The sequence below is a fragment of the Vanessa tameamea genome, chromosome 25 (genome assembly GCF_037043105.1).
Source record: "Vanessa tameamea isolate UH-Manoa-2023 chromosome 25, ilVanTame1 primary haplotype, whole genome shotgun sequence".
Lineage (NCBI taxonomy): Eukaryota > Metazoa > Arthropoda > Insecta > Lepidoptera > Nymphalidae > Vanessa > Vanessa tameamea.
The window spans coordinates 6,231,950-6,249,628 of record NC_087333.1 but is presented as its reverse complement, the minus strand read 5'-3'; the positions used below and the strand labels follow the sequence as shown (position 1 = coordinate 6,249,628).

At 35.6% G+C, this 17,679-nt stretch overlaps 1 protein-coding gene across 3 annotated transcripts in view; it reads left to right on the top strand.

Moving 5' to 3' along the window:
• Positions 1 to 17,679, top strand: part of LOC113393623 (uncharacterized) — a 91,807-nt gene that overhangs the window by 35,598 nt on the left and 38,530 nt on the right. For all 3 annotated transcript variants that reach the window (XM_064219057.1, XM_064219059.1, XM_064219058.1), the window contains exons 2-4: positions 12,685 to 12,892; positions 13,283 to 13,470; positions 13,931 to 14,026. In XM_064219057.1, the coding sequence (XP_064075127.1) occupies positions 12,721 to 12,892; positions 13,283 to 13,470; positions 13,931 to 14,026 (456 nt within the window). In that variant the 5' untranslated portion in view covers positions 12,685 to 12,720. The remainder of the gene's footprint in view (positions 1 to 12,684; positions 12,893 to 13,282; positions 13,471 to 13,930; positions 14,027 to 17,679) is intronic.

Here is a 17,679-nt window from a genome sequence, read left to right as displayed (position 1 = left end):
TCTGATGGTAAATGATTACCATCGCTCATAAACAGTGGCGCTTTTTAATTATTACATTGCGAATGCGCCTCACAAATTAGGGAACTAAGATGTTATATCCCTTGTGCATATAGTTACAATGGTGTCTATAGTGAGTGGTGACCACTTAAACTTCGCCAACTAATGCTATAAAAAAGGAGCATGAAGTATAAACGTATTAGAACAATTCAACGCGATTGAGATTTGAGGCATTCGCAGCCTGTAAATTTCCCACTGCTGGGTTAAAGGCCTCCTCTCCCTTTGAGGAGGTTTGGAGCATATTCCACTACGCTGCTCCAATGCGGGTTGGCGGAATACATATGTGGCAGAACTTCGTTGAAATTAGACACATGCAGGTTTCCTCACGATGGTTTCCTTCACAGCCGAGCACGAGATGAATTATAAACACAAATCAAGCACATGAAAATTCAGTGGTGCCTGTCTGGGTTTGAACCCGAAATCATCGGTTAAGATGCGCGCGTTCTAACCACTGGGCCATCTCGGCTCTGCTCTTATCGTTAGTCTGAATGCAGAATATTCTTCGATTACTTTTCAATTAATATATTATATACGTATATATGATTTTTTTTTTTCTTTTAATGTCATGGGAAGGCTGTCAAATGGGCGATCTGATTGTGAGAGGTCACTGCACATTGTTACTGTCAGAAACATTAATGATTTCTTATAATGTCCCATACTTGGAACTGAGATGCAATGTCCCTTCTGCCTGTGGTTACTCACTCACCCTTTAAACTGGAATACAGCAATACTGGCGTCAAATACTTGGCGGTCGAATATATGATGTGTGGGTGGTACCTACTGGCGGTACCTAGACGGGTTTGCACAAAGCCCTACCGTTAAGTTAACTTGTGACAATCGCTAAATTTAGGTCTATATACAACTCTTAGATTGGAGAACATATACAGAAATATTCTTGTTTTTCTCCGGCTAGGAAAGTTTAAATTATCGGCTTCTCGTTAATTTTATATGATGCATGTATCATTTATATAATCCTTCCTATTATATCATTCGTTGTATGATTAAAAACTCATTTAAAGCCGTTACTTAAAAGATCTAAGCGTGCAGAGTGCGGGAAGTGACTTCGGTTTCTACCATGTAGAGTTTTCTGTCGCTGTTTTAATAGAAATTGTTAGATTTTTTGTACATACACGAGACTCATGTAATATATAATTGATTATAACATACGTGACTGATTACGAAAACAAACGATACGATTACAGAGTAATTATTTTTCAGAGACAAAAAAAAATACTTGTGATAAATAACATAATAATACAAAATACTCTGTAATACTGTTTTCTAAGAATATAATGAAAAACGCGGAAGATGTTTCGGTATTTACTTAGAATTTCCACGTCACCTTGTATGTATTTTATTTACAAGTTCAACCATGGAATCTTACATATAAAAAATAATGTTGTATTATATGTGATCACGTGTCGCTTATGGTATTGACTTGAACTGTTGCTGTTTGTTCTTGCTAAACCAGTTCTGTAACTGAGTTAATCTAAGCCATACTTGGTACATCCTTCGAAGCATTTCCTAACAATTCTATAAATTTATAACGGCTGTGATACGTTTTCGACCCTATTCCAAATCATATCTGTATCATGTTAGTACAATACTATACTGGTAAATGGCAAATGCCATAAGTCAAAAGTCAATTAAAGTAGATCGAAACCAAAAAATACTTAGTTAAAGTAGTCTTTCACAAGCACATTTGAATCGTAATTTCACATAATTGTATTAAACTTAAAGCTACAATCGGTTCGGAATGTAGATTCAACCGAGAAGAACTGACAAAAAAAATCAGTAATTTATAGCTATTTTTCGTACACCTTTCTCGGAAATAGTCTTTGAAATCTCGTAGGGTATCTTTATTCGGACGAATGCAAGTGTTCAAAAGGATAGAGAAATAGAGTTTGCATGAACTCACTGACACGACTTTTAAAGAAGATATTTGTAACTATGAAACTGTTTTATGTTTGTATCCTGTCTGAAAATAGTTTGTATCAATGAATATATCCTTTGTTCTACTTTTCCCTATCGTAACATATACGTTATCATATTGCGTTATCATTGTATACATATATAATATAGGTATATAATTGTTACATTTTGACGCGATGAATTGTTGATTGTTGATATTATATTCATAGTTGATGAGAATATTTTGTTGATTTAATTCCGAAACTGATTTCGTGATGGCATTTTTTATTCGTAGTGTTTAACAGTTTAGGATTATATTTGATTTATTGTATTTCGATTTGAATTTTGTAATCAGCATCGCTGCCTTAGTCTCTCATTATTCTGTGGTAATCGTTATCATCATTAATATGGTATCACGTACCTCAGATAGTACGCAAAGTCGTTTACCTCGCACCTTCTCCCCGGTCTTGTCAAATTCTCGTCCCATAGGATTACAAGAGTGCATAGGTGTGAACTTTGAATCGTGCACTCAGTCGTTTAAATATGTCACTTTAATATTGGCAGCCTTGGTTAGAATTCGCTCAACAGTATAATTAGTTGTCGCCTGTGACTTTGCTCAAGTTTGGGGTTTGATCGTCAGATGTAAGGCATAAAAGTATCCTATGACCTTCCTTGTGGTTCGAGCTTGCTTCATAGTAAATTTCATTAAAATAGGTTCTGTTATTTGGTCATAATAGAGTAACAGACAGAGTTACTTTCGAGTTTATAATATCAGTATATATTGTTTTTGGAAGGTAATCGCCTCTTAATAAGGTAATAAAAAAGAAGTATACATATACAACTACATAAATATTTCTTGAGAGTACCTTTAAGTTCCGGGTTCTCCTTTAACCTATACTGGACTAGACGAGACTAGACTAGTTCCGCCTACAACGAGACTGGCGTGTATTAGCTCTTTTGAAACTGACTACGGAACTGGCAATCTTATTACTTATGTAAGATTGTATAGCGAGGTTTCTAAGGTGTAGGTTATTTAAATATAATAGCTGATATCCTTTAATCGAAGTATTGCACCGTGCCTCGGAAAATTTGGAAAGGCGTTGGTTCTGCGACTTAAGCTTTTGGCCGAAATTGATCAAATGGACCTTTATTTTTAATTGTCCAAGAAGAACTGGTTAGATCGATATCTATCTTGTGATTATTGTACCTATTAAAACCACATTTTTTTTTCTAAATAAGGAAGTTAATTTATATAAACGTGATTGCCAACGCAGATGACGTAAAGGTTAAAACACGTTGATCTGGCAACACTATTGATTTTTTTTTCAGATCTATTTGCAATTCCTCATAATTTATTTATTTGTATATACAGGAAGGAATTCCTCATAAGGATGTAAAGTTTCATGCATGTATGACCTTTAACCTTCGATGGAACATCAAATATAATAGGGTCTAATAGTTTGTCTCTAAAAACTAAAATGAGCAAAGAGCTCAGCAGTGTACAGTGTTAGACAAATTTTTTGCAAGTAATGGTAGTCGTTATACGTTTGACTTTTTAGTCGACTCCTATGACTTTGGCACCGTCACCAATGTCACCTTGTATCTGCCAATATGCTTTCAACAGCTTCCAACATAACCGTAGGCTGAAATCGTTTGGACTGAACGAAGGATATTATTTTGGCAATCCATAAACAAAAAAATTCGAACGAAAAAAAAAGGTCAATTATGTAAATTTATTTTGGATTTAATTTAGTTTAGTAGTTTAAACTTTTATATAGCCTGCCTAGATATCAATAAATACTAAATCCAAATTAATTACTTACTATTTTCCGTCCGAGGTTTCACGTGTGCTTGAGATAGCACGTATCTTTTGTTCTTTTCTGTAAAATTTAATAACTATCGGTTAATAAATTAAAATTACGTCTTAGACGTAACGAACAAAAAATATTATTTGCATTTATAATATTAGTTAATATATTTGGTTGAATTGAACTATTGGACTTACTTAATTATACTGATTTATAATTTATATGGTAACCCTAAAGGTTTAGCATTGTTACCAGTTTAACGTTATATTTAACAAAATGCTCATTTAAGTTTTCGTATAATATCGTCCGTCAAAATAGACTGCAATGCAGATTTGACATGGAAACCCAGAGAGACACTTTGTGGCAATCGCTAAAAAGGAACAAAGGAGAGACGGTTTGACTATTCATGAGTATCTTCAGTAGTTATTGGTTCATTTGTGATGGTTTTTATTATGAATTTGGCAAATGTTAATTATGATAATTGCTCGAATGTATGCCAATGTCCTGATTGCTTTTTAATAGCATCTGTTACTGCAAATTAGAACATTGGGTCGTTTACGATCATCTAATTTCAAACAATTAATCGTAACTGTGCCGATTCGATGAATAATTAATTAATATTCTTTAGTACTAAAGCGATGAATGAAATGAAAAATGAAAGTATAATTTTACATGAAGATTTTTCTCATTCTGACACCAATAATTTGAAATTCGAAGACGATGAAGGCTGAAGAAGACTTTGTGTAATTAAATTTTCTTAGTAGCATAAGTCCTTTGCACAGATCTCCTCGCACACAGAGGCGACGCTTCACGTTAAATTATTATCGGCTTGCAATTAGTATGAGTGGTACTTGTGCTTACAAAATGTCTCTTAGTGTGTGTGAGACCGATCTTCAATATGTATAAAAGCGAAATACCACTCGCTGATTAATCACGTAATCTCGGAAACTATAACTCCCGCAGACTGGAATTTTGGCAGGTAGGTTCCTTATAGGGTGTAGACATCCGCTAAGAATGGATTTTACGAAACTCCACCCCTAAGGTGGGTAAAACGGGTTGGAAGTATTTTTTATAAATTTCGCGCGGGTAAAGCCTTAGATTCAGCTAGTTAGATTATTATATGTTAAGTTTGTTTTATTAAAACGGTAATTTAGCGTGGAATGGTGCGTTCGTAAGTGAATACGTCACAAGTGTACTATGTTCCTTTAATTCTCAGAACTCGACGATATATATGATAAAAAATCTTGAAGCTAATGCTTTTTGACTTCCAAGCAGGATGTACTATATATACTCGGTAGAATCTATATTCCGATCCGGTTAGCTTCGATATGGTTTTGTAAAATGACGATTCAATAGTCCTCTTAAAAGCCTACTTGAATAAAGTATATTTTGATTTTGATTCTTTTGACAGAACCGTAAAGAGTTCAGGTACAGCCTAGGAAAAGCGGGAAAGTACTAATTATATACATGTTGAGTTTACTGGTTCTATGATTATTTGTTTACAATTACAGTCCTTTGACCTTGAACAAGCCTAAGACAAGGATACGAAATTTTATGATACTTTTAAGGAAAATTGTAGAATGGTAAATCGAATTCCGAGGTTCATCCTTATTTTAGTGAAAATGACTGAACTGATTACAGATACTTAAATCAACAATAACGATCACTATACAACGTTTATTAGCACTCGGCTAAGTAAGTTTTGGGTTTTAATAGAAACCAATAGACATATTTCTCACCTAAGTCTGTTTAGTCCAGATATACATTTAATTAAATCTTATGAATTGTTATTCAAAATTACTTGCGTAAGTTCAAAGTCTCGTGTTTCGTGTGTATTCATTCGGTATCTCGTGATGATAATTTTAGATATAGAAAGTGCAACGACCTCAGTTGCATAAATAACTACGAAGAGATCAGGGACGGAAGTCGATGTATTTTTGTGGTTTATCTTCTACAAGCTACCCGCCCCGACTTCACACGAGTACAATGCTGTGATTGTTCCACTGTTTTAATGCGGATTGATGGGTTCACATTTTCATTCAATACATGCAGGTTACCTCACGATGTTTTCCTTCACCGCCGAGCATGAGATGAATTATAAACACAAATAAAGCAAAATTTAAACACACACTCCTCGTTTAAGAATGAGGTTACCTATTTTTTTTTCTTCACGCAGTTCAATCCTTCACTAAGGTACCCGGACCCCCGGGGGGAAACCGGGTTATATATGATTCCTACCCACTGAATCCACTGCTATGGTCGTCCTCGCCATGGTTTGGAGAAAGATTGAGGATACCTAACCTAACCAATGGGGTATCTCGGCATACCAATTCGCAAATTAAAAAAAAAATCTTTCAACGGTTCTTTTCAGGTGCAGATTTTTAACAATATGTAAGCAAGTTGAACGCTTCTATATTTAATAAAGATTTTGACTTCGACTTTGAATAGCTTTTAAGGTTCATCATCCTCCTGCCCTTATCCCAATTTTACTCGGGGTCGGCGCAGCATGTCTTCTTCTTCCATACTTCTCTGTCGGACGTCATACAATAATATGAATAGCTTTTAAGGTTAACATTTTTTTTGTGTGAAAACATATTAATCAAAATAACTCGCTCCTTTAAAACTTGAAGTTAAAATTAGAAGACATGCTGTCAGAATTAATCCCGTGCATTAGAAAGAGACAGCAATAGCGTGTAATAAAATCAAGGTAATTGAATTATAAAAAAAAAATGATAAAATAGACGACGACCATTGCTTAGAAGCTAAACGTAAAGGTAAACTTGTAATAAATTTTCGACTCTGTCAATACGACTTTTCTGAAACAAAGTATTCATTTTTAAAATAACTTATAACCTCATTGGTCTAGCGTCTGGATTTTAGTTCAATTACTTCAAACCATAAGGTTGGGGCCTATATAAAGTTATTGGGTGTTTCCATCGAAAATTTCTCAGTAACATCCCTGAGTTTGAAGTATGTACAGTGTACACCCTCGTGCATCGGAAAGTGTATATATATCCATTATCCAATAATGGAGTCTTGGTAGGTCTTTGTGCCAGCCCGTCTGGGTACCACCCACTCGTCACATATTCTAGCACCAAACAGTAATACTTGCGAGTAAGCCAATCACTAGGGACTAGAGATCATCACGACATTATAGCTCCCAAGGTTGGTGGCGCATTGATCATGGTTAATATATTATATATTTTCTTATACAGCCAATGTCTACAGGCGTTGGTGACCAATTTCAATCATGTGGCCCATTTGACAAACATCAATAATACATACAGTCCACTTAAATTTATAATATATTCAAATTGATTCTTGATTTCAAAATATAATTTTGTTATTAATAATACTGTAATTGTTTTTATTGATTTTTTTTTTGTAGTAATGGTTGTCTTAACTTTTTATATTTATGTTTGTAATATGTAAGTCGTTTTACAAACGAGCAGAAACTTTTTTGTGCGACTTGAGAATAATGCTTTTTTAAACGAGAAACGTGTTGCCTGTCAGACGATCTTTATTATATAATATATTTTTATTTATTCCATTTTGAACTTTATGTCTATAATATAAGATAAAAATTTAAGTGCACATAAAATTATGATACTATATACATTTTATTTTTAAATAATTATGAGCTTGTGAGTACGATATGTTTTTGTTGAGATTTTTTGTCATTGTTGGTTTGTTTTGGTATTGTATTTAATACAATTATTAAAATACTTGGAAAATTTCGTTCGATTTACTCATGGTCAGCTCCACAATCACTATCTCTGTGGTGATCACCTGATCACTGATCACCTCCAATTTCCTCATTTAGGCTGCCAGTGGTTGCATGTTGAATGTGTATACACAGATATTTTAAAATTTTATCGGTTGCAACTTTTCCAATTATTCTTAAATAAAATCCGTGGTGGTGACGCATGTTTTAAGACAATGAGCATATAAGTACACGTGTACATACGTACATCTATACTGATGTTATAAACGCAAAAGTATCTCTGTCTGTCTGTCAGTTGCTTTTTCGCTGCCAATTGAATTTGATGAAATTTGGTACGAAGTTAACTCGAAGTCATAGGCTACTTTTTATGCTTAATGACGACAATCCCCTAATAGACGAGCGAAGCCGGGCTAATATGTTTTATATTTAAAAATACATAAACATTGATGGTATATCTCTTTGAGTTGAGGGCTTCGACAGTTCTGTATCGATAACCCGAAACGTTCATATTTTATTTTACTTTTATTTATTTATTTTATAGAAACCTACAGTACATTAGTACATAATAAATTTCATATATAATAAATAAAAAGTATTAACGAATCATTACCAATGAAAGATTTATTCATCGTGGTGTTACGCGAATGGATAGAGTGAGGAATGAGTACATAAGAGGAAGTTTGAACAGGGCCGGACCGTAAGTTTAGAAGGCCCTGGGCTAACACTACTTAGGGGCCCACCTAAGACATATCTTAACGTAGACTTGAAACCCCTTGAATCCACGGGGCCCTGGGCTGAAGCCCAACAAGCCATAACGTAGATCCGCCCTGAGTTTGAAAGTGGCACCGGTAACCGAGAAGCTATCTGGAAACCGGCTGTCTTGGTATGGGCATGTTATGCGGAGGAATGAGGACCATGTTGTGAGAAAGGTTTTGAGAATGGATGTGGGTGGACATAGACGTAGGGGACGACCAAAGAAATGATGGATGGATTGTGTGAAAGACGATCTGGTTAGGAAGAATTTTACTTGTCAGATGACGTCAGACAGAGAAGTATGGAAGAAGAAGACATGCTGCGCCTACCCCAAGTAAATTGGGATAAGGGGGATGATACCAATGAAAGATTCACTTATATATTAATATAGATTCAGTTATATCCATTTGTTTCAACAGTCTCTCTGATATTTTTTTTTTCGTTCTAAAGCCTAAGTTTGATGTATTTGTTCATTTATGCGTTTATACCTCATAACCAGTTTGCAAACGACATAATTCGGCGACATTTACCTATTTACCATATAAATCGCAATGGTGGCCGTGAAATCAGTTGTGTTTCCGGTTGTCTCGGATTTCCGGTGTTTATGAAGCTCTCGGATTAGAATGTTTTTTTTTTTTTTATAATCCATTATTACTAATTTATGATATTCCATTAATTTTTATGGAATCCGAAGTTTATTAATTAATTTTCTGATTGTAATATTGTTTATTAATGCTAATATCCGAGATATATAAGCCGAGATGGCCCAGTGGTTAGAACGCGCGCTTCTTAACCGATGATTTTTGGTTCAAAGCACCACTGAATTTTCATGCGCTTAATTTGTGTTTATAATTCATCTCGTGCTCGGCAGTGTAGGAAAACATCGTGTGGAAACATGCATGTGCTTAATTTCAACGAAATTCTACCACATGTGTACTCCACCAACCCGCATTGGAGCAGCGTGGTGGAATATGCTCCAAATCTTCTCCTCAAAAGGAGAGGAGGCTTTAGCCCAGCAGTGGGAAATTTACAGGCTGTTAATGTAATGTAAAAAATGTAATGCAAATATCCACTTAGCTCAACTTTATGAGTCGTTATATGAAATAACTACGACTAACCGTGTCTTTGCGGATAAAATATATTTTATTGGTGCATGTTCGGCGAGATATCTTTATCTAATCCCGAATACCTATGTACGTGATATTTTTTAACGTGCTTGTATTGTGACAAGAATGAAATTTTGTACGGATCGAGTGACTGATGTTGTAGAGGGGTATTGATGTGTTCCACTATAGAAATACATTTTTGGTGCTTTGTGCTAGCCGTCTGGGTAGGTACCACCCACTCATCAGATATTCTACCTAGCAGCAGTACCCATTATTGTTGTGTTCCGATTTGAAGTGTAAGTGAGCCGGTGTAACTACAGTTACAAGGGACATAATATCTTAATTCCGTAGGTTGGTGGCGCATTGCCGATGTAAGGAATGGTTTCTTATAGCGCCATTGTCTTTGGGTGGTGGTGACCACTTATTATCAGGTGGCCCATACTCGTCCGCTTACCTATATCATAAAAAAAGAGCTACTTTTAGAGCGCCTTAGTATTACGTAACAATTATTGAATCAAAATTTACAATATGACTCGATTGTAACCGTAGGTATAGCACGACACAACTTAGATGTAGCATCGGCAAAATTCCTAAAACCGATCGCATCCGAATTAAGTGCGTCTTCAAAATCATCCAACTATATATTTGTTATGCGAAAATAATTTTTACGCAAACGTAATAGTTTATAATGTCATATAACCAAATACATTCGCCAAATTGACGATTAATTGGTTTTTTTTTAAATTTTTCATGCTACATTCAAATTGTGTCGTACTATACCTGTAACCCCAATACAGGTACCTACTATAAGCCTATAAATTATTTTATATAAAATATTCATAAATAATAATTTAAGGTTGTATAGCTTTTAGCTATTGAGTTATATTCAATCACAGGTATATATCAATGTGATGAATACTGTTTGGTTTGACATTTTTATAATAAAAGTAGAGGAAGAATATTTTTGAATTTGACATGGGAATTGTGAATCTGGGTTGAAAAGCGGAAGATAATGGATAATTGTAACAAAAACTGGGAAAATAAATATTGTAAACTATATTAAATATTGTTAATTATTTGACGTTCCTATTTACTTGCAGATGGGTCTTCACTGCTATATCAGAAACTTGCCTGTAACTGTATACAGTTTCCATCTTAATCATCTAAACGATGCGAGCAAAAACGAGCTCATACAATGTAACATTGTTAAACTCGAACTACGTCAAAGAAAAATACAATATTAAAATGATGTACTACTAAATTAATTTTCCATTCAAAGCGTTGCTCATATCGAAGTTATGTAAGTGATCATTTAAGGTGTTCATTAATAGGGATTGAATCTGTTCTAATGGTACATTAGTTACATATATAAATGTATAGTCGTCGCTTGGATTTTAGGGTCTCGTCAGATATTATACCGCCAAACAGCAATAGTTAGTATTTTTGTGTTCCGGTTTCTTCGGGTCCCGGGGTTGGTGGCGCATTGGCTTGCGGAAGGAATGGTTGTTATTTCTTATAGCGTCTATGGGTGAAGGTGAACACTTACCATCAGGTGATCTTCTTCTTTTGGCTAAATCACTGAACGGTTTGGTTTGGTGTAATTTGGTATGAAGCAAGTTTGCAACCGAAGGAAATACTTTTTCATACCTAAAACCTAACATGCGAAGAAGCTGCAGGCGAAAACTAGTATTTCTTATATTGTAAATGTTTACGTATCTTTGTTTGTTTGATGAAATGTTTTGTGACGCGCGAGTCCTTTTAACAAGTTAGTGAATACACGAACGAAGTTGCATCAGCTCGTTGGATATAAAAACACGTAAACACTATAATAAGTTTTAATGGAATATTAAACCGGCAACTTTAAAATTTATGACATGTGTGTGGCCTAATTTATAATTGTCTCTAAGGCATCGTTCACACAGTCGATTTTGTATTCTCAAGATTAATTTATAAGACCGGTTTCGTAATTTTTAATATCATTTGTTTAACGTTAAATCAGTATGTAGATGATAATCCGATGGTTAGGTTAGGTTATAATTGACTCGATGGTATCCGAAAGCGATACCGTGGCGCCTGTTGAAGGTACGTGAGAGGGTATCGTTGGGTTTTTAACGGGTATTTTGGTGTACTAAAAAGCACTCGGCGTTCGGGGCACCGGTGAGTCCTACACTTTACGCAGAGGAAACGAGTAAAGCGTATCAAGTTTTTTCAGGGAGAAAAAAAAGGTTAGGTTATATTTGTGTCTAAGACTGCGTTCGCTTCAGTCGATTTTTGTCAACCAACACAACTACGTTGAGAAATATTTTTTAGCATCTGAACAGACGATACGCACAGACATGATTGTTGTTTACACCTTTAAAGACGTATCACTTTGTATGTTACCCAAGTCAGATATTAATTTTAAGTGCTTAGTGATAAGTTGATCGTGTAACTTTTCCAATAAAAATAAATAAAATAAATAAAAATGATTTTATCAAATAGAAGCAATGAAATTAGATATATGATATGGAATTAAGGAACTTGGCCGATTAAAATTTTTTATCTGATGTAAAAAAAAACATTGATAAATAAGGTATATTACTCAATACAAGATTATATTATTGGTAAAAAGCGTGGACTTAGTATTTTTTGTCTAGGCAGGATGTATATATGTTTATATTTTACATATTATTTTGTTAAGATGGTGCAAAAGTGTAACTACTGATTTTCGTGCCGGTGCTTCTCAGTGGAATCTACTTTTCGAAGGACAATTCAAAAGTGCTCCTATGAGCCTACTTGAGCAGAGACTATTTTTTCGATTATGTTTGTTTTAAAATATTAAACGATTTTTTAATTTTAACTACCGATCAATATGATTCGTGTTTTCCCCATCGCGTGTTACATAGACGAGATAATATCTGCTCCATTGAAACAATAAAGTCATTAAGAATGGAATTCATTTGATTTAAATAAGATAGCCACGTTCAACTTTGACTAATATTTTTTTAAACTACTTTGGTTTAATTTCGTTTATTGCTCAATAGATATTGGTCGACAGGAAGTCGATAGTGGACGCAAACCAAATAAATACCAATACAATGTTTTTTAACTTAACTGATGTTTGCGGGTTCAAACCCAGACAGGCATTACTGAATGTATGCACACGTGCTTAATTTATGTTTATCATTCAATGTGTTCGAGTCTAGAGTCTAATTTCCAAGTGATTCTGCTACATGCGTATCCTCAAACCCACCAACTACCACCAAACAGTAGCACATATACTTTATCTCTGAAGTACTTGGTACTGTTTAGATAAGGAAATAATATGATTTTTCTTTTTTTTCAGCTACAACCAGCGGCGGTCACCGTCGCTAGTATTAAAATGCGTTCGTTATTAGCGTATTACGCTGACGCAGTGATGTCGGCGGCGGCTCGCGGAGCGGGCTGTGCGCTCGGATGCAGCGGTCGCGGGGATTGCATGAACGGTACCTGTCTCTGTGAGATACGGTACTCGGGAGACGAGTGCGCTGGGCCAAACCTGCCCTATCATGCTTGTAAGTACCTGGTGTTCGATGATTCTCATGTGTCAGAATGTTACACAAACAGGTTTCATCCAAACCTCTTTCTGTTGCTCTCCAGCTGCTCTGGATGTGCTCTCCACGTTTGTACAAGCATGATATGAATTATAAACGAGTATTTTAAGTATACACTTCATTCAATTTTTATGCAGAAAGCCTGTAAACCTTTTGCTGGGCTAAGCCCTTATTTTTATTATATGGGGCAGGCTTGGGTTCATTGGAATTCTATCACATGTGCATGAGCAGGTGGTGAAATATGCTCAAACCTCTCCTCCGAGGGATGGTCCGAGGAGGTCTTGGTTAAGCAGGGAGACATTTATATCAATTAATGAACGAATGTTGAATCTGTATCGTTTCTCGTTCCAGGCATCGGGGGCGTGTTCCTACTGGTCGCGTTCGTCTGCGCGGTGCAACTCACGATATGCGTCGTCACCGAGTACAGGCGACTGAAGGCGCCCACTTTCCTGAGGGCTTGCAAAGTTACGACTCAGAAGATGTTGTATCTGGTCGCATTCCTCGCGTCTCTGATCCGCGGCGCGTATTTTGTGTCACCGGTAAGTTGATTCATACACAAGATACGAGGATTGCAAAGTACCAGTGTACCATCCACGCATTATGTGTTTTGTCTCCGGACAACTTGTCTTTTGGTGGTAGGGCTTTGTTCAGGCTCGTCTGGGTAGTTACCACCCACTCAGGTATGCTACCACCAAACAGTAATTAGTAATGTTGTGTTCCGGTTTGAAGGGTTAGTGAGCTGGTGTAACTAAAGGAACAAGGTATACACATACATAGTTCCCAAGTTGGACGGCGCATTGGAGATGTAAGGAACACTTAATATTTCTTATAGTTACTGTCTATAGGCGATGGTGATCGCTTACCGTCATCTGGCCCATTTGCCAGTCCACCTACATGAATGACATAAATTAAATTAAAATTATATTTAAGCTTAGAGCAATGACTTACCATAAAAAATCAAAAGATCTTAGTAAAAATGTAAAAATTTTTTGTCCGCAGTCTGCATTCCAAGAGGGTTGGGCGACTAGTCTACTATCAGCTTACTACCCTCTGATGATGTCTGGATCATCACTCATCGTCTGCTTCTGGGCAGAGGTAAGTCCTTCATTTGTGAACTTTATTGCACAGGATATTTAGCAGGTTAAAAGGCGGCTTCATTGCTATGACCGAAATTCTTTCAGGAAATTTTGTGTCATTTAAGTATGTTACTTGACACATGTTAATATATAACTTCGTACGGTTTCGTTTAAATATTATACATTCATATAAAATGAACTCCATTTCAAATATTGTTTAATTTTTACCAAAAAAGTAATATATTCTTTATTCATGTAGGCTCATAAATCGCTTTGAATCGTCGCGTTACAGTAAAGCTACCACCGGTACGGAAAGTAGAATCTACCGAGAAGGAACGGTAAGAAACTCAGTAGTTACTGTTTTCCACTATTTGAGATATATTATGTTAGTTAAATACAATTATATAATATATCCGGCCTGAAAGTCAACTAGAATACTTTTTTTTATTTGTTTTTTTTTTTTTTTTCTAATCAAATTTACCCAAATATTTTAAACATATACATATGTATAAACATACATTTTTCGAATTAAATATACATCTTTCAAATAGACATATTTTTTTTGTGGTGTCTGTGGTTTTAATTATCTGTGGTCACCACAGTTTCGGAATATCAATTTAGAATGTTATAACAATGATTTTCAAAATTATTATCATTCAATTAGATACGCAATTATAAATATATTCTTACTTACTAGGTGTTTTAAAAATGATGCCACTAGTTTTCAATATTGATTGGGGCGGTGTAGTGCAGGCTTTATGTGTGTGAGGGCGTCTCTACATTATGAAACGATAGTCCCAGTAATATATCTCTTTGTATTATAGTTGTCTGTGCGTTGATAGACAATAAATTAGTCAGATAGTCAGAATACTGCACACATGTATTTTATATGTAACAAGGATGTGAGAGGATGTACTTTTTAAATGTGCTATTTCGTCTGGTATAATTATATGTATACAAAAAATCCGGCCAAGTGCGAGTTTGACTCGCGCACGAAGGGTTTCATATAATGACCTATAAATAGGGCCAAAATTCATGTCTACTGTATGGGAGCCCCTTGAATCTTTATTTTATTCTGTATTAAATCATTTGTAAAAATTTGAACTACCTTACAATCAAGTTTTATGAGATCCAGCCAAAGACGGACAGACAGACGGACGGACAACGTAGTCTCATATGTAATAGGGTCCCGTTTTACCCCTTGGGTATGGGACCCAAAAAAAATGTCTCATCGTTGGTAGAATAGACCATTACAATGAACCATACTTTTATGTATTGTACGCACATACGAGGCTTTTTGTTTGTTGTGAATAAGCTCGAATAATATGCAGGAATAATTACAAATAATGTATTATAACGCGTACCAGTTTTGACAAAGAACTGTAATTAAATTAATTAAAAAAAACGCTAATCCAAATCGAAGGGAATCCTCTCTTAATCCAATGTAGGAATTAAAATATAAAACGATTAATGTAACAGTGATGACGATGTCCTACTGATTTCGACGGCGACCATTACCAAGGGAGACAAGCCGTCAGTGGGGCTATTCCGGTTAGCAACTGTTGTTATCAAATATTTGTTGCGGATTCGTAAATGTTGCAGTCGATTGATTAGTATTATGGAGTATTATGCTACTGCATAGGTCCATAATACTGATTTATATTTTTTTATTTGATTTGATATCAATCCGCAATAAATATTGAATAGAAACAGTTTCTATGTTCTAGCCGTGATAACCCTACCGATCCAAATCACCTAATCTAAGCGAATCCTGTACTCTCATTCTCATAATCCGATGGGATGGAAAATTAGATACGAGCGGAAGTTCACGACCAGCTCCAGTGTCTTTGCGTGATTTCACGGTACGAGAGTGTAAACATTAAAATTAAATTTTATTTCGTTGTCAAGACTTAGTGTTACCCAGGAATCCGATCTTTTCTTTATAAGTAGAGATGTGCCGATTGTAACTTTGGCCGACTCGCCGACTAAGCGATTAGTCGGTCGTACAGAGACCGACTAGTCGGCTGACTGGCTGATTTTCTTGATTTTTGCTTTGCACAGGTCAGATCGGCGTTTTTGTGTAAAAAATGAAGTGTTATTGTTACTTATATAAATAAGTATATATATATATAAATAAGTTATAAAGGGCTAAGGGATAATTGAAATTTCATCATGTCAAAAATAAAGTCTCGCATATGGATGGTTTTAAACCACATAATCATTATTCAATCGACCAGATTGTATCCAGTGATGACGAATGATAATTTATTTAAAATTAATTTAATTATAATAATAATCATAATTGTAATAAAATAATCTAATTCCTCCTATATAAACTTTATCTGGTCATGTATATAATGAGGGAAGCCAGTTATTCGGCACTCTCTGCGGAATAGTGCCTATTACTCGCCAACTACGAATGCGGCCGTAGTCGCTTTACCGACTAGTCACATCTTTACTGATAAGGTAACTAGCTGTAGCCCGCAGCTGTGCTCGCGTGGAAGTTGAATATATTTACAGATTAACTTAAAATATTACGTTAATATAAGACCTCTTTGTATACCACATTAGTGTGTCTTTCATCTCTTGGGGTAGAATATCCAGAAACGCTTTCATACGTAATCTACTAATTTTGAATCAGTATTCCAAAAATAAAGTTTCATGTTTCTAACTTAATAAATGACGGACTTCCATACAAAATTTCAACGCCTTAGGGCTAGAATTTCTAAAATGACTTACTCAATAAAACGATTCTACTCACCTAATTTCATGGCCCTAACTTTAATAGTTTACGCTCGGCGATGATGAATCAGTCGGTCAGGACTTGTTATTTACAGATATATTATAAGTATAGATTACTAGACATACGAGAAAGTCAATGTCATAATATGTATGCAGCTCCCATAACAACATGAATCAACAAAAACGATAGCCTCTAGATAAACGGAATGGTATGATCATTGGATTAAAAGATAATAACTTGACGTCAAAGGTAATACGATACGGGTTTTGTTTAATGGGATTGTTTTCGTATGTATTTGATGGGATGTGTTATGTCAGATCAGCGCCATCTGTTTATGTTTAGAGGAACTTGTTGTGTAGTGTTTTAGAGTGATGGTCATCCTGCTTGGCCAAGGCCGAGCTGGGTACGGGCCTCGAGGTTGCCTTGCTTACCCGGGCTGTTCCTCCCCGGTAGCCTTAGCAACCGCGTCGTTTCTTTCTGACCCAGTGGGTCAGGGTCCTGTGGGCCCGGTGGTATTTCATGTTTTCTTGGTTGGAATTTCGAAATCTATGATAGGTTTTGTTTTGAATTAATTTCATTTTAAACTGAACACGTCTGTTTGCGCGTTTTACATATGTTTTTTTTTTTTTCATACAGCCATAGTGCCGCTATCTACCCGGCCAGTAACTTTGTTCTGCTCTTTAATTTACTGCACGTCTACGGCTGGAGCTCTTCAAAATGAGACTATAACCGTTTTTTTTTGTGCAGCTATCGTCCCATAACCACTGGGATAAAAATCGGTTCACGCTATTAATATATAAGACAAAAAGCCCCCGGTATTATGTTAATCAAAATCATTACATTTTCCCCACTAACCCTGGGAACTTAGATGTTATGTCCGTTTTGCCTGTAGTTTATTTACACTTGCCCACTCACCCTTCAAACCGGAA